At 42.9% G+C, this 27,730-nt stretch overlaps 1 protein-coding gene across 5 annotated transcripts in view; it reads left to right on the top strand.

Moving 5' to 3' along the window:
* The window catches only part of RASGRF2 (Ras protein specific guanine nucleotide releasing factor 2), a 131,147-nt gene that overhangs the window by 29,030 nt on the left and 74,387 nt on the right, over nucleotides 1–27,730 (top strand). For all 5 annotated transcript variants that reach the window (XM_036402968.2, XM_036402967.2, XM_054517851.1 and 2 more), the window contains exons 2-5: nucleotides 12,001–12,107; nucleotides 24,101–24,248; nucleotides 25,750–25,839; nucleotides 27,004–27,257. In XM_036402968.2, the coding sequence (XP_036258861.1) occupies nucleotides 12,001–12,107; nucleotides 24,101–24,248; nucleotides 25,750–25,839; nucleotides 27,004–27,257 (599 nt within the window). The remainder of the gene's footprint in view (nucleotides 1–12,000; nucleotides 12,108–24,100; nucleotides 24,249–25,749; nucleotides 25,840–27,003; nucleotides 27,258–27,730) is intronic.

The raw sequence follows: 27,730 nt of genomic DNA, 5'->3' as shown, positions 1-27,730 counted from the left end.
TCAAGCTTTCTGATGTCTGCTTTCTCTTTATTTAGTATATAATTTCAATATAATATAATATAATATAACACAACATAACACAACATGACATAACATAGTATCATAATATAATAAATCAGCCTTCTGAGAACTTGGAGTCAATTCTCATCTCTCACCTCATCCCGGGGGCCCTCACAACACCACAATGGGGGCATCGGGCTGTGCTCCAGGGACCAGGGACAGGAGCAGAGGGAACGGCCTCAGGCTGGGCCAGGGCAGCTCAGGGTGGGCATTGGGAATATTCCTCCCTAAAGAGGGCTGTGCAGCCTGGCACAGCTGTGGGCTCCCCATCCCCGGGGGCATTTCAGAGCCCTGCGGATGTGGCACTTGGGGACAGGGGTTGGTGGTGGCTGTGGCAGCGCTGGGCTCTGATCTTCGAGGGCTTTTCTGACCTAAACAATTCCATGATTCTGTGATCTCTGCGATTCTGTAGCTGCTTGTGATCTGTTTCGTTTCGGCCCCTTCCCCTCTCTCTCAGTGTTTGGGTGGGTGGGAGGTTCTGCCACGGGGTGAGAGCAGTGCCAAATGAGGGCAATGAGTGAGGAAGGGATTAAACTTCCTCCTGTGAGTAATTTACACCTTTGCTGCTCAAATAATAGTGCTGGAATGACAGGTGGGGCTGAAACCAGAGTTTGTGGGGGAACAGAAATCTAGGCATTCTCTGTGAGATGTGAGGAGTTTCTATCCTGTTATCAGAGAATATGAGTAATTGTTGAATTACTTAAAAAGCAAACTTCAACATGTCCTTTGATATATCATGACACTAATTTGGGTGAGAATTAGGTATATTGTCTCAGTGCTTAAAGTACTCCACACTGAAAAAAATTCAACCTGAATCAACTCCAAAATCCCTGTTACTAAGCTATTGAGTGTAGCACAGTTAATATGATTGGGGACATATTAGTAAAAACCTGAAGAGAAAACATGTGTGTCAGTTGAGTAAATTGTTAAATTGTTAAAAAATTGAATGTGTGCTTAAGTGGGTCTTTGACAGTCAATATTATAAAATGTGGATTCTATCTGTAATGGCACTGGTTTTACAGCCCTAGCATAATTTCATTTGACATGAAGCCTGAACACATTTCAGCAATCTCCAGCCAAATTCTGAAAACTTAATTTTCAGCTCACAATTGGCGTAGTGCAACTCAGTTCTTACCCTTATAAAATATTGATGGCTGTGACCCTTGTCAGTGTGAGATTTTTTCCCTATATTTGCAAGTTGGAGTATTGGAGTATTTACTGTTACAGCATGGCCAAATAATGTCAACAGTTAAGGAAATGTCAGACAATCTTTGTGCAAAACCAGAAATTGAAAATGGACAGTCAGAAGTCCTGGGGATTAGGGAAGGACTGTCATGTGATGGAATCATCTTAATTGTTGCTTGGCCAAGGTGAGGTGCATCATTGGTTTGTGTTTGTTTGGTTTTTTGCTTTTGTTGGGGGTGTGGGTTTTTTTGCGTGTGGTTTTTTTCGTTTGTTTTTGGTTTTGTTTGGTTTTTTTGTCGTTGTTGTTGTTTGGTTTTGTTGTTGTTGTTGCTTTGTTAGTTTTGTTAGTTTTGTTAGTTTGGGGTTCCCTTCATTGTAAATTTGGAGAATTCCAAGGTCAGTAGATTGAGGAATGTGTGTAGAAATGTAATGGAAATTTCATCTACATTTCTTAGTGGGTGAGACAGGACAGGACTCAGTCACTGGATCTTTGATGTGCTGTGTTTTATCTCCCTGTGCATCTGAGTGAACCCCATCTGCTCAGGGGGATGGTTGCAGTCCAGACCATCCCCTGGGGGGGCTGGAATGTCCAGATGTGCTGGGACATCCAGATGTGCTGAGAGAGGCAGTTACAGGTTCCCTAAACGGGAACTTTTCTCCTCACAGTCCTGGGGGTGAGGCTGGGAAATGTAATTTTAATGAGGACCCTGTTCCTCTGAGAGCTGTGGTTGGAGCAGCTCTGTGCTCTGCTCTGTGGCCTCTGGAATGTCCTTCCCTGCTCTCCTGGCTTGGACCCAGGTGGCCAGAGCAGCCATGGTGGGCTGTGAGTGCAGGGAAGGTGGAGGTTGAGGCTCTGGTGTTGCAATTACCTTTTCCTGCTCAAAACCAGAGTCTGTCACTTTTCTTGCCAATTTTTTTACAAGGTTGTAATGAGGCTCTGACCCTTCAGGGCTGCTTAACCACAGAGTGTGGCTGTCAGGGAGCATGGTGCCAACAAAAGGGTGTTTTCCTGTGCAATAAAATCATTCAGGTGTCATGAAAACCTTGAATTTGGCTCTTTGCAGGGTTCTTTGATTTTCCATCAGAGCCCTGTCAGTCCCTGGTGTTGGTGTGTGTCTGTACCAGCCTTGTCCCTCATCTCACACAGAACTGCAGTTGCTTGAAATTTCAAGTGTTTGGTTTTTTTCCCTTGAAAATGTTTATAGATAGAAATTATTATATATAACAGGGGTGTAACAAGGTCTGAGATGTGCTGACTTCTTATTCTTGCCTCCCTATCGTGTGTTGGCTCACTTCAGGGAGAGAAGCGCTGTTTATAGCAGTCTTGAGTTGAACTCTTTTACAGCAGATCTATATTTGGGCATCTTTGCACATATCCTGGTGTCTAAAATGGGCACCATAATTCTTACCTTGTAGAGGAGTTTGGAGATTAGTTACTGTCTGTAAAGAGCTTTGAAAATGTCAAATGCTGTGTTTGCATATTTTGAGAATATAATTAGAAGACAGTCAATTAATCTTCTTCCTGTAAATTAATACATTAAAATTGTTTGCTCTGTAGAAATTGTTTGTGTGAATGCTTAGGGGTGGATTTATCTTTGTTCCTTTTTATTTTTGGTACATATGTGATGGTGTTTGCTGAGGAAGCCAGGCTTCACTTTTGCAGTGCACAGTATAGGAGTGCAATCTTCAAAATCCAGGCTGTTCAGATAATTTCATTATTTACCTGCCTGCTCATTCTTTAAAATGAAGCTGCATGTTTTCAGCAGTGAGGGTAATTTATTACCTGGAAAATTTTAACTTAGGCTCAGGAGGGTTTTTCATTATTTTCTGTGTTTATTTTCTGTGTTAGGATGGATGAAGGAGGGTGTGTGTCTCATCTTGATCCTGTATGTTTGATGCAGGAGCTCTCTGGAGAGATTTTTCTGGTCCATATTACATAAGTAATCAAAATGGAAGGTTATAAATGTTTGTTCTGGCCTTTAAAGTCCGATCTTTTAATTAAAATACAGGGATGTCTTCTGCAGGGCAAACCAGATGCTGAGGTTGGTGTCAGAATTGGTGTGGAGACGCGCTCAGCACTGCCAGGTTTCAGAGGAAAGGGCTGGAGAGCTCTGGCTGGACAAGGAGGGGAAGACTGTCAGTACAAGGAGAAAGGTTACGGTAGTGACAACTGGTGAAAAAAAAAAAAAAAAGAGCAAAACACAGAAAGCTTTGAGTCCTGAAAAATGTTTAACACTGCAAATGATTACAGTGCTCCCTTTGGTCTGTTTCTGTCTGTTTTCCCCATCTGTCCTTTCTGTGTCAGCTTGAACATCAGGTTTTCTATTGATGCAGCCACATTCCTACTGATACAGCTCTATTTCTACTACTTTAGTTGGATTTCTATTAATTTATTTCTATTGTGGTACGGCTGTAGTCCTGTTTCAGGTCACCGGTGCCATGCTTGAGGGGGGACCAAAACTTGGAGTGAATTGAGTGTTCATTCCCTCCAGCTTGGGCCAAATGGAAGCTGCTGAAACCCTGAAATGGGACAGGCACAAGGAGTGAGGGGCTGTGCTCCCAGCCCACCTGCAGCAGGGAAAATGGGATTTCTGTGCTCCCTCTCCATCACTTGCACTGCAAACATTTCACGGCCACGGTCCCCGCAGGTGCCTGCCCGTTTGGTGAGCTCTCCACATGAGTGTGTGTGTCCTGAAAAACCTCCCAAATTACCATTAAACCAGCACTTTCAGGGGGTTGGTTGTTCCTTTGCCAGCATAAGGAATGTTTTAGAGAGAAACTGAAGCCTGGGAGGGAGCAGAGGCAACAAGTGGTGGCTGGAATATTTTTGTGTCTCAGTGTGAGAGAGCTGCAGCTCTGAGCGCTGTGTCCTTTCCCCGGTGCTTGGGAGGATCAGAATGCTGGGAATGGGGTGGAGGGTGAGCACGGGGCTGGCTGTGTCCACCACCAGGTCTTTGGAGCAGTTCTGTCTGTCTCTGGGCTTGGGCAGGCTGGATTTGGCCGCGCTTTGTAGGAGTCGCTCTCCACTTTTCAGGAATGCAGCCTGCAGAAGTGTCCTCAGGGCACATCTCAGCATCAGTCACCTGGGGAAATGAGATGCGGAGATGTGTCAGTGGCAGCCCCAGGAGCCCTGGTGCACGTGGGAGGGAGGCAGCAGCCCTGGCAGGGCTGTGAGTGTTTACTAGAGACTGTGCTGTCACTGCAAGGCAGCTCTCAGGTCCCTGGGAAGCAAGTGGCTTGTGGTTTCTGGCAGCAAATTCCCACTGGGCTGTGTCAAATGCACTTTGAGATGGAGGTACCCGTGTTCAGTTTATTATGAGTGAATAATTTAGCTGCACTTACTTGTTGTACCCATTCCTGTAGGTTTTACTTGTTAAAATTTTCCTTTTATGTGGCAGAATTTTCCCCTGTTGATAAACTGCTGCTGAAGTACAAACGGTCTGCATTGGAAATAGAGCAGATGGGGCCATATTAGCCTGGTTCTCTCATCCATGAAAACAAGTGCTGTAACCATTGTAATTTGGTGTAATTTCAATGCAAGTCAACAGAGTTGCAGGAGAATTTAGGTCCTCAGTGACCTTTGTGTATTCCTTGACTTCTGTTTTGTGTGCAAGTTGGTATTTTCTAATTGACAGAGTAAGAGTTTATAACACAGGGTGCATTTATGTGTAATCTCCCTAACTGGAAAACTGTTGATAGCATAATTACATATAATTACCTCAGTTGTTCTTGGCCTGACAATATTTGCAGGATGGCTCAGGAAGGCAATTCACTGTCAGATGTCAGAGTAGATTTTATGGAGCAGGTTGGCACTCGATTAATTCAATAAGAAAGGAGACATCAAGCCATCCCATCCCTCACCAAGAACAAGATATTTTGTATTTGTCCAGTTTGAAGCTAAACTTGGAGCAGATATCGCAGCCCATCTCTGAATATTCTCAGTGTGGGAGATCCAAATCAGTATCTTCTAATGTGTTCTAGGCAGATAAAAGCCCTATTCTAATTTCCCTCTGGAATATTTTTCTCCCTAGTTCTGTTCAGTATCTGATGTCTACCTATCAGGGATGATGAAGTAACATTAAAATGGTAAAAAAAAACCTCCTTAATCCCCAGGTGTCACCAGAAAGAAACACAGAACCCAAAATACTCCAGTGTGTCTCTACCAGGTTTGCAAATTACTTTATTTTTTTAAAGAATCGAAATTGAACCCAAAACCAGCAAGAAAAACCCCAGGAAACTTGTTAGAGCCAGCACTTTATGAAGGCACCAGCGCATCTCGTTTATAATCAGGTGCAGAGCAATCTGAAGGCTGTAGAAGATTCTCGTGCCACCAAGGGAAGTTTTAATTAGCCCCTCTAGGACTATGAGAAAGGCTCCAACCAAAGGTCCAACTGCTCTAATTACCTGTGCCACACGGTGGCTGTGAGGACATGCTGGGGAAGGCATCTATTTAATACTTATTTTACTTTTACTTCCCTCTGCTCTGAAATGACTTTTCAGTTATTTTCAGCTTCAGGACTGTTTGCATTAATAATATGTGAATTCTGTGTGTTTGCTAGCCCAGAAATCCTGCCCAGTGAATTCTCTGCTCTCCCTGCACATCACTGCCACTGCATTTACTACTTCCTTTGTCACAGAGCACCACCAGACTATCACCAGCTCTGTGAATAAACACTTTCTTCTGTTTGTTTGGAAGCTGTTTTCTCTGACCTTTGTTTAATAGATTTTTTTACTTTTAAGTGGAAAAGAAGTAGACCTGTGACACTCTGTTCATCCACTTTGTACACCTCCTGGTTTTGCAGGCTCCTTTTGTATCCCCAACGTTGTTCCTTCCATAGAATTACAGAACATTCTGGTTGGAAGGGGCTTTTTAAGGGTTTCCTAGTCCAACCCTCCCTGAAACGAGCTGTGACTTCCTCACCTTGATCAGGTGGGTCAGAGCCTGTCCAGCCTGACCTTGAATGTCTCCAGGGATGGGGCACCCCCTCCTCCTGGGCGGCCTGTGCCAGGGCCTCACCACCCTCATGGTAAAATACTCCTTCCTCATATCCAGTCTGAATTGGCCTCCTTCATCTCAAAACCATCATCTCATGTCCTTTCTCTGTGCTGAGGAGTCCCAGATTAAATTTAGTTATCCAGCTGGGACATACCCAACCCTTTCCACACCACTTCTGTTTTCTTCTGAACCTTTCCCAATTTATGTCCATGTGAAAAGTCCAAAAGTGCCCACGGTACTCAGGATGTTTCATGGGGTAACTGCCTTGTTCACTTTGTTCTGTTTCTCTCCCAGCCATCCCTGTAGTCTGATCTGCTTCTTCTGGCAAGGCTGGGCATTGGGATGGTGTTTCCATGGAACCTTTCCAGAGACCTTGCTCCTGAGTGGTGCTACCAAGCACAAAGTCCATCTTCCCACATGTGAGGTTTGGAATGGTTTTCCTCACGTATGTCACTTCGCATTTGTGGCAGTTAATTCTGTCTGCCCTCTTGCTGTCCAGTGACTCAGGCCTGTTGAAGTTTTTAATAATAGATTCTCATCGTTACTATCTCTAATAATTTACAAACTTTGTCATCCTTTGTAATGGCTGTCCCAGTCCTCAACAGAATTCCCTAAGGAAGTCCTTTGATGACTGTTTCATTTTAAGAACTGACAGATGGCTCAATATTCCAACTGATTCCTAGCTTTTGAGCAGATTTTTTTGTTTGTTTTTCTTTTTTTTAATTTTTCTTTTTTTTTTTATCTGTGGAGTGACCTTTTTCTTTTAAGTCCTAGATGCTTAAGCATTTCCCTAAATATCTGTCAAAATCGCTGTGAAAACCATTTTTGTTGCAATCCAAACACCTGTTGACCCCTGTGAGACCTCCTCTGGGTTTACAGGAGATGCCATCCTTGTACAAAAACCATCTGACTCTTCCCAAGTACATCATGTTAATTCTGATGTCCACTAATCCTGTTCTCATTATAGCTTCTACTAATTGGTGTGATACAAGCATGAAATGTGTTGGCTCAGTAGATCTCCCTGGAAACTTCAAAATGAATTCTCAGTCCTGTCATCATTCCGTTCTCATGCTAATTTAGCAGCAATGGGATGTGGATTTCCTGCCAGGAGCAAGTCCCAGCATGGGGGAATCTTCCCTGGCAGAGAGGGGCTCTCCTGCCCACCATGCTGCTGGCACAGACATGGAATTGCAGGATGGTTGGGGTTGGAAGGGACCTTAAAGCCCATCCATCCCACCCCTCCATTGCAGGGACACCTGTCCCAGGTTGCTCCAGCCTGGCTTTGGGCACTTCCAGGGATCCAGGAGCAGCCACAGCTGCTCTGGGAGCTCCATCCCAGGGCCCCCTCACCCTCCCAGAGAACACTTCCTTCCCAATATCCCATCTCACTCCCCTGTGGCTGAAACCATTCCCCTTGTCCTGACACCACACATTGTTGTAAATGATCTCTCTGTGTGAGGGATTGCTGTCTTCTCCCCCAAACATTTCCCTCACCTCCACATATTCACCCTTGCCCACTTATTCCCTCCTAGAGGTGCTGCCTTACTTCCCAACATTTCCACTTCTTTTCCTTCCCTTTCCCCGGGATGTGAGTAATACATAATACACATTTTGCTCTATGTTTCAGAAGCTGGGCAAAATACTGTCAGTAGAACACATCTGAAAACTCCATGAGTTAATGTGTCCTTGGATAGCATAAGCTGCTTTGATTTACACTGCAATTTGCTGCTTTTCCTTCTGGGATTACTGAGGAGTTTTCAGTTGCTGCAGTGATTGTTCTCTTTTGCTCAGTAATTTACTTGCATTTCAGGGTGCACACAGGCTTCCAAGTTCTGAAATGAAAATGTCTTTAGAAGTCAAGAACAATACATATTTTTAGCTTGTCCTGTTAAATTTTAATTAATCACCTCTGCCACCTTTTCCAGCATCAAAGGTTTACAACACGCCCTTGCAAACATCAGGCAGTGAATGTAAGCCTTAAATACATGGCAAATGATTAAGCTTCCTCATGCCTCACATTGAAGACAAGCTTTTGTTATGGCTCCTAATGTTTTGGTAGCAATCTTGATAAACAGACAAATTTTCCACCATTGTTTTTCATCTCTGTTTCCCATTCTTATCAATATTGATGCCTGTAATTTTCTTTTTAACTTACTCTCAAGATCCTGGCTTGAATACTTAAGCCAGGACTGCCATAAATCAGTGAAAAATTGGGTAATAACACCTGCCCAGATCATGGCACAACTAAGTTTTAAAATTACAATTTCACAGTGCATTATTATAAATTAGTTTTATGTTTAGCGTGGAAATCTTTGGAAAGGGCAGTTGTCTTGGGCATTGCCACTCATTGACCTGAGTGGTCTGAAAAGCAGTATTTCTGTTACAGGGCATGTATCATTTGGGTTAATTTGGGTTAAGCTTTTTTTTTTCTATGGGGTTTTTTGGGTTGGCTTTTGGATTTTTGTTTTTTGTGGGGTTGTTGCGTGTGTGTATTTTTTGTTTGCTTGTTTGTTTGTTTGCTGTGTTGTTGCATTTTTTTTTTTGTGAGAGTTTGTTTGATTTTTTTTTTGTAATCAGAACAACTTTTTTTTTCCCTTCTGAAGGGGAACTGTTGGGGCTGCAGAGGTTTTGCTGCCTTGTTTTGCGTGCTGCCATCCCTTGGGCAGTTTTGCAAGAGCAGAGCTGTGCTGTGAGCTGCTGGGCAGCCCAGCTCTGGCGCAGGGCTTCTGCACCCGGAGCCTGAGCCTGGCTCCAGCCTTGTCTCTGCAGCAGGCACCCATCAGCTCCTCCCTCGCTGCTCCTTTCACTGCAGGGAGAAGCTCTGGTCAAGCCCAGGTGGGAGCCAAGGAGTGACACACAGCAGTGCTCCTTCCTTGGCTGTCAGTCATGCCTTCATACCTGTGCCGGGTACCTGAAGCTTCCCCTCGTCTTTTTTTCTCCAGCTTTACCTTCGAGAACTCTGCCAAAGGTGTTTTTGTGCAAATGAAGCCTTGCCGTGTCACTGAATACTGAAGAGACACCTTGAAATGAAATGACTTCATTTGTTGCATGTCAAAACACAGATTGTTCATATTACCCTCTATGATTCCAGTTGTTCTCAGAATAAACATAAACAACAAAATTGTCTAGCTGAACTTGAAACACAAGTTCACAACTTGAAACACAAGTGTGTTCCTGATATCCAACAGACGGGATAATGATGGTGATGAGGGTAGTTGATGCAAATATGTGCTACAGTGCTTAAATATTTACTGTTTTCCCTTCAGGAGAAGGATGGTGTGTATGGAGAAGGGTGTTTTTTACCTGTACTGTGCTGCATTAATGTGCAAGCTGAACTGTTTGGCATTGAATGGCAGTGCTAAAATTATATTGTCTCTGTGTAATTATATATACAGGCCCACTCACATACATCATTACTGGAGAATGTAATAGTGCATCACAGGCACCATCTTATTTTCTTGTAGTAAATTAGTTTTTTAAATGAGCAACATTTATTTTGAAAAGAGAATTAAAAGATGACTTTGAGATTCTTTTTAGAGGCATGTGATGGTATTTTTCTTGCACTTTTCTTGCTCTTGAATTGTCTATTTCTGGATAAATGAAGTGAGACCTGATCCTGATGCTTGAATGCAGCATGCCTGTTTGGGGGGCTGACAGATGTAGGTGATTCCAAAACAAATGCCTTCTGTAATTTAGCTTTAGTTGCCATTGAGTCCAGAACTGCTGTGGTTGCCCTCTAAGTTAGTTTAGATGTATGCATTTTCTTGGTCTAACTGTGTGTTTCTGGCGTGCCTGTCACCATGGTAACTGCACACCTCTGAGTTTAAATTCTGTGACATGAGATCACTTCAAGTCTTGCTTTAAAGAGGTCTGAGTTGCTGCACTTTGAAAGTAGGGAGGACTCTGATATTGTCTCTCCCTTTAACTTCAGTCCCCACACAATGGGATTAAATCCAGTGCTTGTCTGCACTTGTGTCTTTGTTCTAATTTTATATGTAACAGCTTTATGAAACGCAAATAACTTGTTACATAATATGCAGTGCTGAACAGTGTGATTTATCTTTAAATATGCTTTTTAAAATAGACTATTCCACTCTATAAACAGAGTACATTTGTGTGTAATCTTGCTGCACTTTTCACTGTGCTGTAGGTTATTTTCAACTGCACTGTATTGTTGTAAAAGTTTTTATCTTTCACTGCTGTGGAGAATCCTATGGACCTGATTAAATGGGTTTTTCCTTCCTATTCATGGTATTCAGGTTTAAGTGATATGCTCTGTTGAAACCCCACAGGTTATAAGATTGTCCTTGTACTCATTTATTATTCCTCATTTGGGCTCTGGAGCTGTTTAATTTCTGAGACTTAACAGGTCTGAGCCTGAACTTCATTTAGTTAAAGCCTGTTAAATGTGAATGCTGTTTCTGATTTGGCCTCATTTCTGTGGTGATTGTCCGTAATCCTGCTGCTCTTCTGCCTGAAGAGTGCTTTTTATATGCATAGTGATGTTTAACAAACTGATACAATGCACAAGTGAATAATTTCTCCTCCTGGAATGCCTTTTTTTGTGCTCATGTTACCCAAAAGGAAGCCAGATGTAGGAGTGCTTGAGTTTGGCTGCCGGAGCCCAGACAGGAATTTCTGTTCCCTGTGCACAGGTGTGGAGGAGGACGAGGGCTGGGGGGAGTTCTGGGCAGTGAGGACAGTGGAGGGATCCAGACCTCAGTTCAGTCAGAATTGCTCCTGAATGACCTCAGACCCAAACCCAGATGGTTTTCATGACCCTCACTCATCCTCCTGCCTGTGAAACACCTGGATTGCTAAAGGGTGTGTTTGGGGCACTTGTGGAAATTGAAGGTGTGTTTAGGTAGAATATTTTCTGACCTGTTTTCATCTGAGCTGGAAGAGTCCTGTTTGCTGCCTGGCTGTAAGTCGGTACATAAGCTGTGCAAAATAAGGTTGTAAATATCAATCCCTGGATGGATGTTGGGGCTAAGGTGGCTCTCCCCCTCCCCACCAGCTAAATCTGTTCATGCTGTGTTCTGACAGTGGCAGAAACCTCCCTGAAAGTTCTGTGGAACACACCAGGGCAATGCCCTTCATGCAAGAAATGCCAAATTTTGGGTGAATAGCATGTTCTTGTGAAAAAAAAAAAGGTAGTTGCCATATAGTTATGGGTGAGACTCCTTGAGAGAGGGAAAAACATGTTTTGGGAGTGCGATGGATGAGAAGGGTCCCCATTCTTTGGGAAGGTGGGGAATAGGCTGGAGCCAGTGCACAATCTGTATTTTTGGGAGGAGGTGGTGGTGGCTCCAGGCTTGGATCCCCATGCTGGCTGAGGGAAGTTTGAGATTAAAAAATGTGAGGGAGAGCTGCAGACACCCCACCGTAGTTCTGTTATTGTACTTGGCTGTAGGAGCTCTTTAGGGAATTGTATTTTGTTGTCTTGGATGTGGAAGTTTAAGAACAATAACTTAGCAATAAGTACATGAAAGCTATTACCTGATACACAGGGGAATATTTTCTGAGTAGTTTTAACTTCAATCCATGTTTCAAGACTAAAACTTAAAACACATCTTTGGGCTGGCAACACACTGGGCTGAGTATAGAAAGTCTTCTGGTGGTTTTTATTTGCTGGGTGGGATTTTTTTTGTGCTTTCTATTTTTTTTGTTTGGTCAGTTTTTTGTTTATTTTTTAAATTTTACATATCTTTTTACTTTAAGAGTTTCTGAACCCTTTTTTCCTCTGTTCTAATTTGCAGCATTACTTTACTGTTCTCTTTGGCCACGAGGGGCAGAAGCCACTGGAGCTGCGTTGTGAGGATGAGGTTGATGGAGATGAGTGGGTAGAAGCTATTCACCAAGCAAGGTATGGAACTTGATTTGTGACCCTCTGATCCATTTTATTATAGATAAATGGATAATACTTTGAGAACCTAAACCCATCTTCCAAATAGAAAGAAGTGATTGCATGTATTAGCTGGGCGTTGTTTGCAATTCATGAGTACCTTATAGGAAAAAAACACCTTTAACATTCAATGCTTATTTCACTGTCTTTTATCTTTCATAAGCAACTGTGCTGCAGTTGAAATTAGTTCAGGAAGAATATTATTTTATTAGAAAGAAGCCCTAGGAATAGTCTTCTGTTAGAGACAAGCATGTCATGTGAATGAGGAAATTAATGATATGACAGATGAATAAATGAGTTTTTCCTTAAAAACTCTTACAGAGAAATAAGTGTAAGAAAGAGGACGTCAAGCCATTAAGATGATGAAGTGTGACAAATAAAATTTTGACTTTGAAACTGAAATTCTGAATACCTGAACCACAGTTTTATGAAAAGGGATGTGGTAGGACCTTGAGCCATGAAATAGTCTGTGCTTGAGGAGAGGCCTGGGTGGCAAGTGGTCATGGTTTAGGTGTAATCTAAATTAAAGTCATCTCAGTGAAGGCCTGAGGAATGCAGATGGTGTGAGAAACTATGCTCAATCTTAAAAGCTTTAAAAAGTTTAGTAAGGGATAAAAGGGATAAAATCCAGTGCTGGGGTGCTTGGCTATTTGCTAAAAGCACACCATTAACCTAAACCATGTTCTCTGTTACACATCTAAACCATGTGTACTGTTACATTGCAGGGGGTACATGCATATTCATAAGAGTTTGAGTTGGATATGTATATATTGAAACATTCCTTTGGGTTTAGATGTTCTTTTGCTTGGTTTTAACCTTTGGCTTGTCTTTATGCCATGTTGTAAATTAAACCAATATATTTTATTTCTTCTTGTGGTTCCATCCTGTTGTTTTTACACTCCCTGGTAACGAGGAGCCAGTAAATTGGGTTCTGGTTTTTGTCACTCTTATTTTACCACTCAGTCCACAAATGCAAGGAACCACATAATTATCTTACACCATTCTCTGAGTTAGTTACATAAAAGCATGGTAACATCAGATAGTCTCTATTTTAATATTATGCTGTGGCCTAAGATATAATATATTTATCAAATATTTCAATATTTATATTTATATTTTATATTTATATTTTCAATTTTTATTTCAATATCTATCAAGTATTTCTATAAGCTATATGATGCATACCTAAACGGACACATTATACTATACCAAAAAGCAGCTAAAAGGAATCACAAATTGCACTATATCAGGATCTTTGTGATCAAAAATAACTTGCAAAACAATAGCTAATACATAAATGTGAAAGGCAATAACTGCATTTGTTATTTATAACAGGAGGCAAAGCTGCTGCTGAAATGCACTTTCTGCAGCCTCCTCCCATCCACACTCACCTCAGCTATTCTGCAGTGCCATGGTAACGCACAAGGAGCCAGGCAGCTCCCGAATTGCTTAGGACATGAGCCATGTAAACACCAGTGATTCTGCTTCAGAACTAAAATTGAACATGAGCAGCTCGTAGTTTTTAATTTAGAGCTTGTGAAGTGAGGCCCTGGGGCTGGAGGTCTTGTGCTGCCTGGGCAGCCTGCTTTGGGAGCTCTGTCCTACTCTGGTGATGCCTAGAGCAGAGGCTAGACAGAGTTAAAGGAATAAAGTAGGGATTTATTAAAAGGCCTCAAAGGATGCACCTTGGGCAGCACAAAAATGTGGCCAAGGCTCCACCCAAGATAGACCTAAGGTAGACCCAAGATGGACCCAAGATAGACCGAAGATGGACCCTGAGACACAAGTTTTCACACTTTGGTAAGTTCTGGTCCATTTCCATACTGGGGTTCATTGTCCAATTCCAGCTCCAGGTTCTGCAGTCCCACCCTCCCAAGTTGCTCTCCTCCATTCCCTGCTGTTTGCACTTTTTGGGCTGAAGCTGCAGCGGTGTCCTTGGTTCTGGGGCTGGAGAAGGATTGTTCTGTGTGACTGAGCTGTGAGGAGAGCAGCTGACGCTTTATATGAGTTGAGAGTTATTAATGCAGTACAGAATCTGGGAAATATGAGGGCTAAAACTTAAGGTATCGCTGGTGCCACTGAGTGGGGCCCTGTCCTCTCCCAGGCCAGCCCTGTGGGTGGGCAGTGCAGAGCAGCTCTGGGTGACCACATCATCCTGTGCCCTGGGGGTCCCTGGGGCTCCCTGGGGCTCAGGGCTGGGCCAGTGTCCCCTGTGTGACACCACAGCCCCGTGCTGCTGCAGGGCTTGTTCTGGTCTGGGACAGCTTTTGCTGTGCAGTGCCCCGGAGTGGCTGCCTAGAACAGAGGCTGGATAAGATTAAGGGAATAAAGTGGGTATTTATTAAAGGCCTTCAAAAGGTACAGCTTGTGCAGTCAGAAGCCTCCCAGAGGCTACACCCAAGATGGAAAATGGTCACAAGTTTTTCAGGCAATTATAAGTTTGGTCCATTTGCATTTCAGGGGTTAATCCTCCAATTCCAGCTTCAGGTAATGAAGTCATTTACCCCCAGTTTGCTCCCCAACAATTCACTTTTGTTTATACTTTCAGGGCCTGAGGCTGTAGGGTGCCCTTGAGTTTCAGGCCCAGAGGGACTGTGTTGTCTGACCAAAATGTGAAGATAGTAGCTAACACTGTATATGGAGCTTAGAGTTATACCCTAAAGCAGCACAGGATTTGAAAAATATAAAAGCTAAATCAAGGCATCCTGCTGACAGTGAGTGAGGAGGGGAGCAGGGCTTTTTGCCTCATGCTCATGGACATTCAGGGACAGCAGCATCCTGGGCTTCCCTCTCTGCAGCATCAGTTTGGTTTTGCCACAACCTTTACCTGGCTGGGGGGGCACACACAGGGGAGAGTTGGGCTGTGCTCCAGGGACCAGGGACAGGAGCAGAGGGAACGGCCTCAGGCTGGGCCAGGGCAGGCTCAGGGTGGGCACAGCAGGAATTTCCCCATGGAAAGGGGGCTCAGGAACTGCCTTGGCACTGCCCAGGGGGTTTGGAGTGCCCAGCCCCGCAGGTGTCCCCTGGAGGTGGCACTCAGGGCTCTGGGCTGGGGACAGGATGGGGACTGGGCCCAGCTGGGACTCCATGGGCTGGGAGGGATTTTCAACCCTCGGTGATCCTGGGATTCTTGTCCATTGCCTGGTGTAAAAGGCACGTAAGCAAGAAGAGCTTCATAACATGAGGTAAAATTTTTGTCCCTTGTAGTTCAGTTTGTGTATCACACATGAATTTTCAAGGTAGAAACTGACACAAAATGAAGGCAATGGGAAACAATGCACAGCTGAAAATAGTGAGAGCTTGCAGAGAAGTTGGTTGTGACATTCAAGGTCAGGGTGGCTAACTTTTGACTCCACCATGGAGTTGTACTTTCAGGCTTTACATGACAGCTGGGTCTCTGAGGTAACTAAGATCAGTATTTTTATCTCCACCCCTTCTGCTATTTGCCTGTTTCCACCTTATTTGGGCCTACCTCCTGATGATTTGAACTATGGGCATCTCCGTGAGGGACAGTCTCAAGGTCTTTTGCCATTTGGGGGATTTTTTCAATCACCTTTCCTGCACAGGTGATTGAGAAAATCTAAATTTTCTTGGGGAAGTTTCCCAGACACAACTTTCTTGTGTTTTCTTGGACAAAATTCCATCAAGCGACCAAAAATAAAGGTAAAATTTAGTTGGTAAGCATGGAGTGTCATTCCCTATTGTGGGTTACCTCCTTGCTTTGATGATTTTCTCCTTCACTGGAAGCTGCTTTTGTTTGCTTTGCATTGTGTCGAGTAGAACAGCCTGGAGTTTCTAATTAGTTACTAAACCGTTGGGTCTTTTGCTGAAGATAGATGAAAAGAGGCTAAAATAATAGTTTTTCAGTATTGTATAAGACTTTTCTTCCCAACTTCATTGAACAAAAGAGCACAGATTGTCTTTAGGGATTGAATTTTGCCTTCATCATGATCTAGATTTTTTCCCTTAAGTTTATCTGTATTTTTGACAAATGGGAGAAGTTTTGGCAACTTCTGAAGTGCCATTGTTGATTTGAACTAACCTAAGGTTTTTTTAGGAATCGATGAATGGCATTTTATGTAGCACTTTAAAGATGCTTTTTTGTACTGTCTAGGTGTCTTAGTTACAAATTGTTGGAGGCATTGAGAAGACTGCCACTACTCTTATATCGAAAAGAGACCTGGGAACATCTTGTTCTGTGTGAATATGCTGGCATTTGAGAAAGGGAAGTATGTAATTGCTTTCCAGAGGGTCATATCCTCATGAGGAGCTGTGATAATCCCTGTGTGAGCTGAGACAATGCAATTGAGGTAGTTGAGGCTTTTTGTTTTCTTAAATTGACATATAGAAAATCTAATTTTGTACTGCTTTTTGGTTTTGTTTTTTTTTTTTCTCCCAACACATATTTGTAGCCATCAAAATTTCTTCCACGTCTACTTTACTTTGTCAGTTATAAACAGTGTTGAAAGAAGGATGCTGCAATCTCACTGCACCCCATGGTCCGCTCTGTGTAAATAAGAATTTTATTTGGGTGCCAGTACCTAATGAAAGGATCTTTTCTGTTATGATGTTGTCCATTGTTCCTGTCCATAGAGCCCTCTCCTCACATGGGGGATTGTTTGGCTTTTGAGCAGGAATTGGGATATTTAATGCAGTATATTTTACTGGAACCCCATTATCAATTCCATATCTGTACTTACTTTTTTCCCCCTTCCATTTTATTTGAATGTTTACTATTTTGGTTTCCCTTTAATATCCAGGGTGGCAGAGCATGGTTTGCTCCTTCTGAGCTACAGTTTTGGGCGAGGATTTATTCCTAGCAAGTCCTAGTTCCTCTGTCAGTGGCTGCATCGGGAAGTCCTGTTTTTGGCTGTCTTCCAGAACTTGTTCTCTTATGAAAAAATCTCTTTCACCCTCAATACACTGAGGTGTACTTATCACTCTCTCTTACAAAATCTTCTATATTTTAAGACTTTTTTGCATTTAGCTCAAAAACCCTTATGCTTTTATTTTTTTCATATGAATGCAGGATTAATAAAATTTATTGGACTTCTCTGCTTTAGCTTATTCCAAAGTCTTAAATTCCCACGTGTGGGAATGAAAAACCCTCCTTTCATGCAGGCACAAGTGTGAACTTAATTGGGAAACTGATTTGAAAATGAAATATGCTTTTTTAATTTATTGCCAGCTTAGTTGTAATCAATCTCATTCCTCCATGTCTACTCACTGCACAGGTGATGTGGGAGAAGATTAGGGAGGAAAATGGGAATAATTCTTTCACCTAGGTCACTGTTTAAGGTGTACGAGGAACTACTGCCCTCTAACTGGCAATTTAAAATTAAAAACAAACAGAAGCAGAAAAGGCTTTCTCTCAGATTTTCAGGCACACTTCTGCTGTGTATTTTACACAGTATTTTGCAGGTGGTTGTAAACTCACTGTGGCATCTCAGAGTTGCACTGTGCTGATGCCTTGCTGTCAGTAAAACTGTGTTAGCTGAGGCCTGGTGCTTTAATAACCAGGATTTTGTGGTTTCTGGTGGGCTGGGAGTGAGGCAGAGAGGTGCATCCAGTACAGACACCCAGTGTGAGCCCCCCAAAAATCACTGAGCTGTGCAGGCCGTCCAGGGGCTGCTCCTGGACCTCCAACCCCGTGATGATGCCTTGGAGTGGCTGCCTAGAACAGAGGCTGGATAAGATTAAGAGAATAAAGTGGGTATTTATTAAAGGCCTTCAGAAGGTACATCTTGGACAGTCAGAAGCCTCCCAGAGGCTACACCCAAGATGGAAAATGGTCACAAGTTTTTCAGGCAATTATAAGTTTGGTCCATTTGCATTTCAGGGGTTAATCCTCCAATTCCAGCTTCAGGTAATGAAGTCATTTACCCCCAGTTTGCTCCCCAACAATTCACTTTTGTTTATATTTCAGGGCCTGAGGCTGTAGGGTGCCCTTGAGTGTCAGGCCCAGAGGGACTGTGTTGTCTGACCAAAATGTGAAGACAGTAGCTAACGCTATATGTATATATGTAGTTTAGAGTTATACCCTAAAGCTGCACAGGATTTGAAAAATATAAAACCCTGCCTGTGCTGCCCTTGGCTCCAGCTGGGCACACAGGGGCCTGCAGAGCCATCCCTCAGCCAGCCACCCAGGCCCGTGGTGTTCCCAAAAGCTGCTTTTGTTTGCTTTGCATTGTGTCGAGCAGAGCACCCTGGAGTTTCTAATTAGTCACTAAACCGTTGGGTTAAGTAAAGTTGGGTTTAGTTTAGTTTAAACCCTTTCCAGCAGCTGAATCACCAATCCCTGTTGGTGCAGGCTGGCCTTGGCGCGTCCCCAGCGCTCGGCTGGCCCGGCTCAGGCATGGCTGGTGTCACACACCTGGGCCAGGCTCTCATCTTCACCTCTTCTGTGTGCTCCCGGCACTGCAGGGACCTGTGGGCTCATGGTGCCAGCTCCAGAAAGTGGCACTGAGAGCCACAGGGATGCACACATGGAGTCTCCTCACCAAGGAGAGGAGCGAGAGGTGGGTTTGGTGAGAAGGCAGGATGGGTTATGGTGGTGATGTGCAGATCATGGCCAGACAAGTGTATTGATCACTGTGCTTACCTGAGATCCTTTATCCCCTTTTATCCCCTTATCTCTGTGTTTTCCAAAGCTTGCTGCTCCTCAAACCTATTCCATGCCTCCCTTTCCCTACCTTTTGTTCCTGCACTTCCATAACAAGCCTTGTACAACTCCAAAATATTCGTCCCTCTAGCCCATAAGAAGTTTCACACCCCTTTGGTTGGTGGCTGCTCTCAGCCTGAGAGGAGATGAGCAGAGGCTTTCCACAGCCTGTGGGCACACCTTGTGGCGGCTTTTCATGAGATTCCCTCTGAAAGGGGGCTCCTGAAAAAGAGTGAGAATGATGTTTTACATGGGCAGATAGCAAGAGGATGAGGGGGAAAGGTTTTTAACTAAAAGAGGAACTTAAAATTGATATTGAGAAGGAATTGTTCCCTGTGAGGGTGGGCAGGCCCTGGCACAGGGTGCCCAGAGCAGCTGGGGCTGCCCCTGGATCCCTGGCACTGCCCAAGGCCAGGCTGGGAGCAGCCTGGAAGTGTGGAAGGTGTCCCTGCCATGGCAGGGGTGGCACTGGCTGATCTTTAATGTCCCTTCAACCCAACCCATGCCACGATTCTGTGATTCATGGCTGCTCACACTTTGAGTCCTGTCTCAGTTTTTCAGAGTGGGGTAGGGTGCCATTCTCCTCCATCTTGTTTGTGGATGAATTCCTTAAGGGTTCATATCTGACCATTCCTAAATATTGGGATTATTATTCCATATCTAAATGGTCAGATTTTCCTGGCTGGAGTGCCATGACAATGGGAGCAGCTGGTTTTGGTGTGAGGTGTGAGTCTGGTGGGTGACACACTGGCTGGTGAGGGGTGTTTCCAGCACAGTCTCCATCCCACACGACAGGGTGGCCTTCCCTCCCCTCACACCCTGCTCCTGAGCGAGCCATTCCCCATGGACATGGTTTGGGTGCGTTGGTTGCTGGCCCCACTTTTCCAAAGGCTCTGTCTCCCAGCTGGCATTTCCCCCTCTCAGTTAAAAGGATCATGTAGTAAAAACCATTTGGGGTGTGGAGTTGTCAAGGTGCCCTGTGGCTCTGTGTGGCACAGGGATCCCTCAGAACCCTGGATCACACCCCAAGGCACCTTGCTTGGAGCCACAGGGGTGGATTGGTTATGTTCTAGTGTAGCTTTTACTGTGGCTGTGCCATCAGGCTTTAAACCCTGTCTGGAGGCTCTTTCTCCTCTGTTAAGGAGTCCTGCAGCAGCTCAAGGTGGGTGTGGGGACAATGCGGGTAATTTCTTCTGCCTTGCAGACAGCTAGAGCCTGGTTTTCATAAGGAGTGAGTTAGGCTGTGCATTTTGCTTTTCAAGAGGGTGGTTTGATGTGGCCAGACCAAATGCCTACTTCTCCCAGCAGCCTGAGCAGCTTTAGTGCAATTAGCATGGACTGCTCCAATGAACCATAACTGGTCTCATTCTGGGACAAAACTCAAAAGTTTTTGCTGGTAGCACTACTGGAACTTGTGTCCTGGCTTGCTGCCAGAGGCTAAAATTTCTCCAGTTTTCCTAGGTTTTCTGAGCATGTCAGACTGAATGGTGCAGCACTTTTTATCAGGGTTTTATTACTTTCTTCCTCTCTCCATGTGGTGGGTGGTGGTCAAACAGAGGTTCTTGAAGTACCTGGTTGGAGCCCTGTTCCTACTGATGGTGGTAGTAGACAGGTTCAGCCTCAGCTTTCAGGATGTTTTAGACATTACAGAATTGCTTCCCTCAGAAAAATATTAATAAAAAGTCATAAAAGCTGTGGTTTGCAGCAGTTGTTTCTTTCTATTAAACGATACCCTAGACAAAAAGCAGACTCAGACTGGGTGCTTACAAGTTGCTTTATATATTTTCCTGTGTTGCTTTGACATCTGAACGTTTTGGTACAATTTTTTCTTACAAGGATTTTTTATACATATGTGTTCATGTCAGTATTGATATCCTGTCCTCTTGTAAGGCTCCTGGGATTACTCTGGATATTCAGATTAACACATTTGGACATGGTGATCTCTACTCAGGCATGCAGAGAGATGGATGGAAGAGGCTGTTGGAAGAATGTGAAGTTTATGCCAAAAACCTGTGATTTTTCTGTTCCCCGCAGTAGTTTTGAGAAGGAAAATGGATTTAGCCTATTATAAGTTAGTGTAGGTGTACACAGTCTTTTCTAATTAACTCTTCTTTGTACTGCTAATTATGGGAGTGAAGGAGATGTTGTTTGGTTTCCAGGCTGAGTCTGACATTTTAGACAGCAAAAAGCCCCCCCCCCCTCCCCGAATTGCTCTAAGAGCATCTCAAAAGAACAAAATCTTCAGTTTTCCAGAGCAGTAAAGCAAAGCTGTCCAGCTTAATGCATTTAAAGAATCCAAAAAACACACATAAATTTCTTCCCCTAAAGGAAGAAACAAAAAAGTGGAAGAGAAGCACTGTATATAACAATATATTGGATCCTACATCAGCAGTTTATCCTTGTGAGTCTATGTGCTACTATTTTCCTCAGTTTAAATAAAACCAAAGTGAAACCCCTCAAATTCTCTATTGAAAACGATTGGTAGCAAAGCCTCTAGAATATTATGAAAAGGATAAATAGAAAAAGAGAGTGTTTCACCTGTCTGGATTTGGTTTTAGGTGGGAAAGACTATTTATATTAAATTTAAATCAAAGCACTTCATTACATATGTTACATATATTTTTATCCTAATAATATTGTAGAACAATTAGTGCTAACTCAGACATGATTAGTGCTTTTGATTCAGATAATTTTTAGAATGTACAAATGCCTTTCTAGGGTGCAAAGAGGTGAAGTACTCTGGTTTCTGAAGAAAAACCCCAGAATTCTTGCAAAACAAAACAAAACAAAACAAAAAAAAAATTCTGAAGAACTAGTCTCATACTTTACTGCTTTACTGCTGTTTCTTGCACAGCTGAAGGATAAGTGGATTGCTTCATGATAGATTTATTTATGTGTGGTTTTTACTTGTTGGAAGAGGTGCCCTGACCTTCCTTTTTCCAGTGTATTGTTTACTTCTGCAGTAGTCAAAATATAACAGCAAATGTAATAGAACTAAATTCCCTACTTACTCTTTTTATAATCTCTACAAGGAAGGAAAAATATTAGTTTATGATAGCTGTGGAAACTTATTCTAATTATTTTAAATCCAAGCTTGTTTTCCAGGTTAGGTGTTGAATTCAAGAGCTGTGGTTAATATTGGCCCCCTCCAGTGTGGAGGTGTACAAGCACTGATTGAAATACAAGTAAATATTTACAGAAAAACCGCATTGTAGATGATGCACATTACTGCAATTTTAGGAACCTCACGGTATTTAATAGCAAATATTCATTGTTTTATGAGTGCTATAATAAGCAGGCAGATATTTAAAGGGAAGGGATTTGCAATCACAAAGTTCCTTCTGTCAAATGCCGTGCTCAAACTCAGCAATAGAAAAAGATATGATATCAAACAGTGAGGGATCCCTTGTCAATGATTTAGGGCCTTCATTCTGCTGTGTTTTGTTTGGTCTTTATCTTGTAAATTTCCATAATTCTCAGAGGAAGAACCTTCCTAAAACTCGGGGTAAGAGGCAGCAAAGTGTCTTGATTTTGCTGCTCCAGGATCAGTCTGGTGAAGATGCTGCATAGGGAGGAATTGATTTCTCCTCTGCCTGAGGCTGGGAAGCATTTCTGACATGGTGCTCTGATTGTGGCATCTGATTGCACTAGGGATATTGTCCCTTTGCAGGGAAAAGCTGCCCAAGAGCTAAAGGAAAGACTGATACTGTGGTTCCTGATACTGATTGGATTAAAGGCATTTATTTCAGTAATTTTAAAAAGGCCTAAAAAATAAAACATGTGTTAGCGCACCATAATGACAGTTTTGATGGGAATTCTTCCATAAATTGATCTGGCAGATGGAGAGAAATAGTTCTGATGAAGTGCTACATGCTCCCCCAAGTCCTCCCAAAAGATGGGAAAAAATCAAGACCTTAAAATACATAAAACAAATTGAATTTACTGAGTTCTTTGGCCAGGCATGAGAATTAGAAGCTCATAAAAAGTGCTGTTATCTTGCTCTCATTAGCTGAATATTGTGAAACTGGGTACTCTTGCAGCAGTGTCTAAAAAAGGATGTTAAACTGTCTCAGTTTGGATGATTTGGTGATTATGATTTGGGTGGTTTATGATGAAGCTGCACATTATAACTTAAGCCAAACAAGCGTGGTTCTGCGGGCTTATTGCCACTGGGGCTACATTATCTCTCCATGTCCCATGACGGGGTTGTGATGCCTGAAGACACCTAGAACAGAGGCTAAGCGGAATAAAGAAATAAATTAGGTGTTTATGAAAAATATATTAGGCTGGAAAAGGATTGTTTTGTCTAAGTAAACTGTGAGGAGATATAACACTTTATATGAAGTTCAGAGTTTTGTACTGATGCAGTACGGAATCTGGAAAATAGGAAAGCTAAATCTTAAGGTATCATTTCCCCCCCCCCCCTTAGAGGCTTGACAAAGTCTCTACCTTGTCTGGTTTCTATTCTAAATATCTACTAATAATAGGTATGTAATAATAGATAAATATCTACCAACAGTAAATGTCTAACAATAGTAAATACATAACAATGATAAATATCTAACAATGGTAAACATCTAACAGTAGTTAGATATCTAGCAGTAATAAATATCTAACAACAGTAAACATATAACAATAATAAATATCTAACAATAGTAATGTTTTGCACAGTTGGCTATCATGCCAAGAAGACTAATGAATATTATGTGTGGCATTCACATTTTCTGAAAAATCCCTTCGGCCAGGATTTTTCTCCTGGGAAGCTGAGAATCCTCAGAGAAAAGGAAAACAATTTTTATCTCATTTGCTTCTCCTGTGTTGTACTCACATGTAGAATGTGTTTGGAGATTGTTTACCCACAGGTGATTGTTCCATTGGATTCTGCTGTGAGTTGTTTTCACTCTTTGGCCAATCAGGCCCAAGCTGTGTCAGGACTCTGGAGAGAGTCAGGAGTTTTCATTATTATCTTTTTAGCATTGTGTAAGTATCCTTTCTGTATTCTTTAGTATAGTTTCGTATAGTATTCTTTAATATATTATAGTATCATAAAATAATAAATTAGCCTTCTGAGAACATGGAGCCAGATTCATCATTCCTTCCTTCGTCGGGACACCCTGCAAATACAATAATTACGAACAGTTCTTTAGGCACAGAAGAGGAATCATTTAAAACATTTTTTCACCAGAACCAGTCTCTGTTTTTACAGTTGTTTGAGGAGCAGAAGCCTTCTTAAACTAAACGCACTAAAGCCCAGCATGTGGCTGCTTTTAGTGACCTGTCCTTTCCCTGGCAGCTACTCGGACATCCTGATTGAGCGGGAGGTGCTGATGCAGAAGTACATCCACCTGGTGCAGATCGTGGAGACCGAGAAGGTGGCGGCCAACCAGCTCCGGCACCAGCTGGAGGACCAGGACACGGAGATCGAGAGGCTCAAGTCAGAGGTGAGTGCCAGAGCCACCAGGCACTCACTGACTGGAGCCTTCTGCTGGGTGGGGATGGCTTGGGAGGCTCCTAGAGCAGAGCTAGACAGAGCTAAAGGAATAAAGTGGGGATTTATTGAAAGTCCTTCAAAGGATTCACCTTGGGCAGTACAAGAACCTGGCCATGGCTCCACCTTGGGTGGAGCAGAATCAGGAGCGCTTGATGCAGGGAATGATTGGCATCTCACTCCATTGATTCAGAATGCTGTACAATTGCTTTATTAAAATTATATTATATTATATTAATCATATTATACTATACTATATTAAAGACATATTATTCTAAAGAATACTAAAAGAATGCTAAAAAAATACTAAAGAAAAACCTGTGACTGTCTGAGACAGCCAGGACACATCTTTGACCCAACAGGCCAATTAATATAAGAAACCATCACCAGAATCCAATTAAGAACTCCCTTCAATCTTCCTAACATATTCCACATGTGCAAAAACATCAGGAGCAGAGAATAGAGATAAGAATTGTTTTCTCTTTCTCTGAGGTTCCTTGTTGCAATTCCCAGGAAATATCCTTGGGAAGTTGTGCCTCCCCTGCTCTCCATGAAGAGAGCTGTGGCTACAGAGGCGCACCCAAGGTGGACCCAAGATGGACCCCAAGTCATGAGTTTTCACACTTTTATGAGTTCTGGTCCATTTCCATACTGGGTTCATTGTCCAATTCCAGCTCCAGGTTCTGCAGTCCCACCCTCCCAAGTTGCTCTCCTCCATTCCCTGTTGTTTGCACTTTTTGGGCTGAAGCTGCAGCAGTGTCCTTGGTTCTGGGGCTGGAGAAGGATTGTTCTGTGTGACTGAGCTGTGAGGAGAGCAGCTGACGCTTTACATGGAGTTCAGAGTTATTTACAATGCATTACAGAGTCTGGAGAATATGAAAGCTCAAACTGAAGGCATCAGTGATATTCAGTATTTCTGTGAAAATCACAGAACCCAGTGAGGTTAATATATAACAGTCCCCCAGTGACTTCTTAGAATAATAATTTTCTTTGAAATATTGAGGTCTGTTGGGCTGATTAGGTTACTTTTCCTGACATCCTGTCATCCTTTCATCCCCCTAAGATGACGCACTGCTTTGCAGAGTGGGTGCCACCGATTTCACTGTTTCCTCCCTGCCTTCAGGTTTGAGTTTGGCTGTGATGGTGTTAAGGACTGTCCCAGACTGCTCTGATTCCCTGGATGTTGTTAGAAATCTTGTTGCAGCCCCAGGCTGATAAAGCCCAAAAGGCACAGTTAGTTTTGGGGGCAGAACCTGCTGGTTCTGGGTGCCCCTTCCAGCTGCACAGGGACCTGTACTGGCCTGAAGTGCCCCAGTCCTTGTCCCCAGATGTGTGCTGGTCGTTCTGTGCCCCTTTCACAGGCTGGGGGAAGGGGAATTTGTTGTTCTGGTAGTTCTCCAACCAAGGGTTTCCTTAACTCGAGGAAGCAATTAATGAGTGTTTGGTTTTGTCAGATTGTAGCACTGAATAAAACAAAGGAAAAAATGCGACCTTATCAAGGCAACCAGGAAGACGAAGATCCAGATATTAAAAAAATTAAGAAGGTAAACATGAAGTCTTTTGTGCTTAAAGGGAGGAGGGTGGGATGAGGGGTGTGCCTCTGTTTTTTGGCCTAGTTTTTTTTTTTGTTGTTTTTTTTTTTAAGTACAGTAGAATAGCAAGTTTTTCTTTACCCTGCCCTTACTTAAATCTCTTCAATTACATTTATTTTTGTGCCACGCTTAATCTTGTGATGTATTTGCATGAAATCCTTCATGGGATGTATCTGGTTTCTGTCTTTTTCTGGGGTGTGTAGTCTGAGCCAGGGTCGGCCCTGGGCTGGTAACTTGGTGTGAGTTTCTCTTTTTGTGTAGATTAACCATTGTTGCACAAGCTGGGAATGCCCATTTTAGTAGCAAGAGAGCTTTGAATCTGTATGTAATTCACTGTATTCTGTGTCCTGGTCATTTTGACAGCTGGGCCCCTTTTATTTAAAGTTATTTTTTCAGAGTAAACTGATACCAGTGAAATTTTGCACTTCTCATTCTCTCTTGATCTCCACATCAAGATCAGGGCACAGACATAATGAAATTTCCTGTGACCAGATGTAGACCTCTTCTGTAATCTTTAGTCCATTTGCAACTTCCGATATTGTGCTTAGTTAGATTTTTCCATGACATAGAGGTGCTTTTTAAGAATGCCAAAAATCTGTGGTTTTGAGTACCATGTTTGTTGCTTTGGTGTCTGATACCAAGCAATGTATTGATACCTAACTTTAAATACCCATGTCAAGTGTTATCTGTTCAAAATGGAAAGCAAAGTGAGCTTAAAAAAAAATTTAAGAATTCTGCCAATAATGATATTGAGTCTGTGCTGGACTGTGTTACCTGGAGGTATTGCAGGATACCTTTGGGGTATAAGAGAAATGTTCTAGGGGGAGGAAGAAGGAACTGCACTCGTGCTGATGGGAGGGGGACAACACTCCAGCTTGCAGTGAAAGATTCCCTTCTGCGTACCCCATGTTTTACAGTCTGTTTCCTGGCAACAATTATGACCCTTAACAAACAGAAATATAAAATACATTTAATTACAGAGCAATTATATATCAATAAAGGAACATTTTTATTTTTGCACAAAGACTTTTGAGAATTGTTTCTACAGTGAAGAGCTTATGATAAGTCATGTAATATGTTTTTTTAACTTTCTTTTCCTGCGTGATCCCTTTTTAGGTTCAGAGCTTTATGCGGGGCTGGCTGTGCAGAAGAAAATGGAAAACCATTGTCCAAGACTATATTTGTTCCCCTCATGCAGAGAGCATGAGGAAGAGGAACCAGATAGTTTTCAACATGGTGGAGGCTGAGTCTGAGTACGTGCACCAGCTCTATGTCCTGGTGAACTGCTTCCTGCGGCCCCTGAGGATGGCAGCGAGCTCCAAGAAGCCGCCCATCAGCCACGACGACGTCAGCAGCATTTTCCTCAACAGGTATAGGGGACCTTTCTGGGATTTTTTTGTTGGTTTGGGAGGTTTCTGTGGCTTTTTATTTGGGGTTTTTTTTGGTGGGTGTCCCTGAGTGCTTGTTCCCATTCTGGCTCAGCTGAAGTCAAAGTCCCGGCTCCTGTTTTGCTCTGGTGCAGGTGGTGTCACTGAGCCAGACACTCTTCCAGGGCTGAAAGGCAAAGGTGCTGCAGGTGATGCTGTTGAAAACCAGCATGACCTCTTTACCTCCCTGCATTCTGTGTCTTCTTCTGCTAAAGGCAAAAAAGGACAGATGGTGCCTCTTAGGGCAGTTCCCATAATTTTCTGTCACCTTTCCTGTTTCTTTTTTTCTCTTAAGAGAGCAAAACTGGACTTAGTGGCCTCATATGATCCCGACAAGACCCTGAGGATGAGAATGTCAAAGCTTCTATTTTCTGTTGTCCTGCCTAAGGAATCTCCTTCTCTCTCACTTGTCTTTT

The sequence above is a fragment of the Molothrus ater genome, chromosome Z (genome assembly GCF_012460135.2).
Source record: "Molothrus ater isolate BHLD 08-10-18 breed brown headed cowbird chromosome Z, BPBGC_Mater_1.1, whole genome shotgun sequence".
In the NCBI taxonomy this organism is placed as follows: Eukaryota; Metazoa; Chordata; class Aves; order Passeriformes; family Icteridae; genus Molothrus; species Molothrus ater.
The sequence above is the reverse complement of the archived record's forward strand: the minus strand, read 5'-3'. Positions and strand labels throughout refer to the sequence as shown.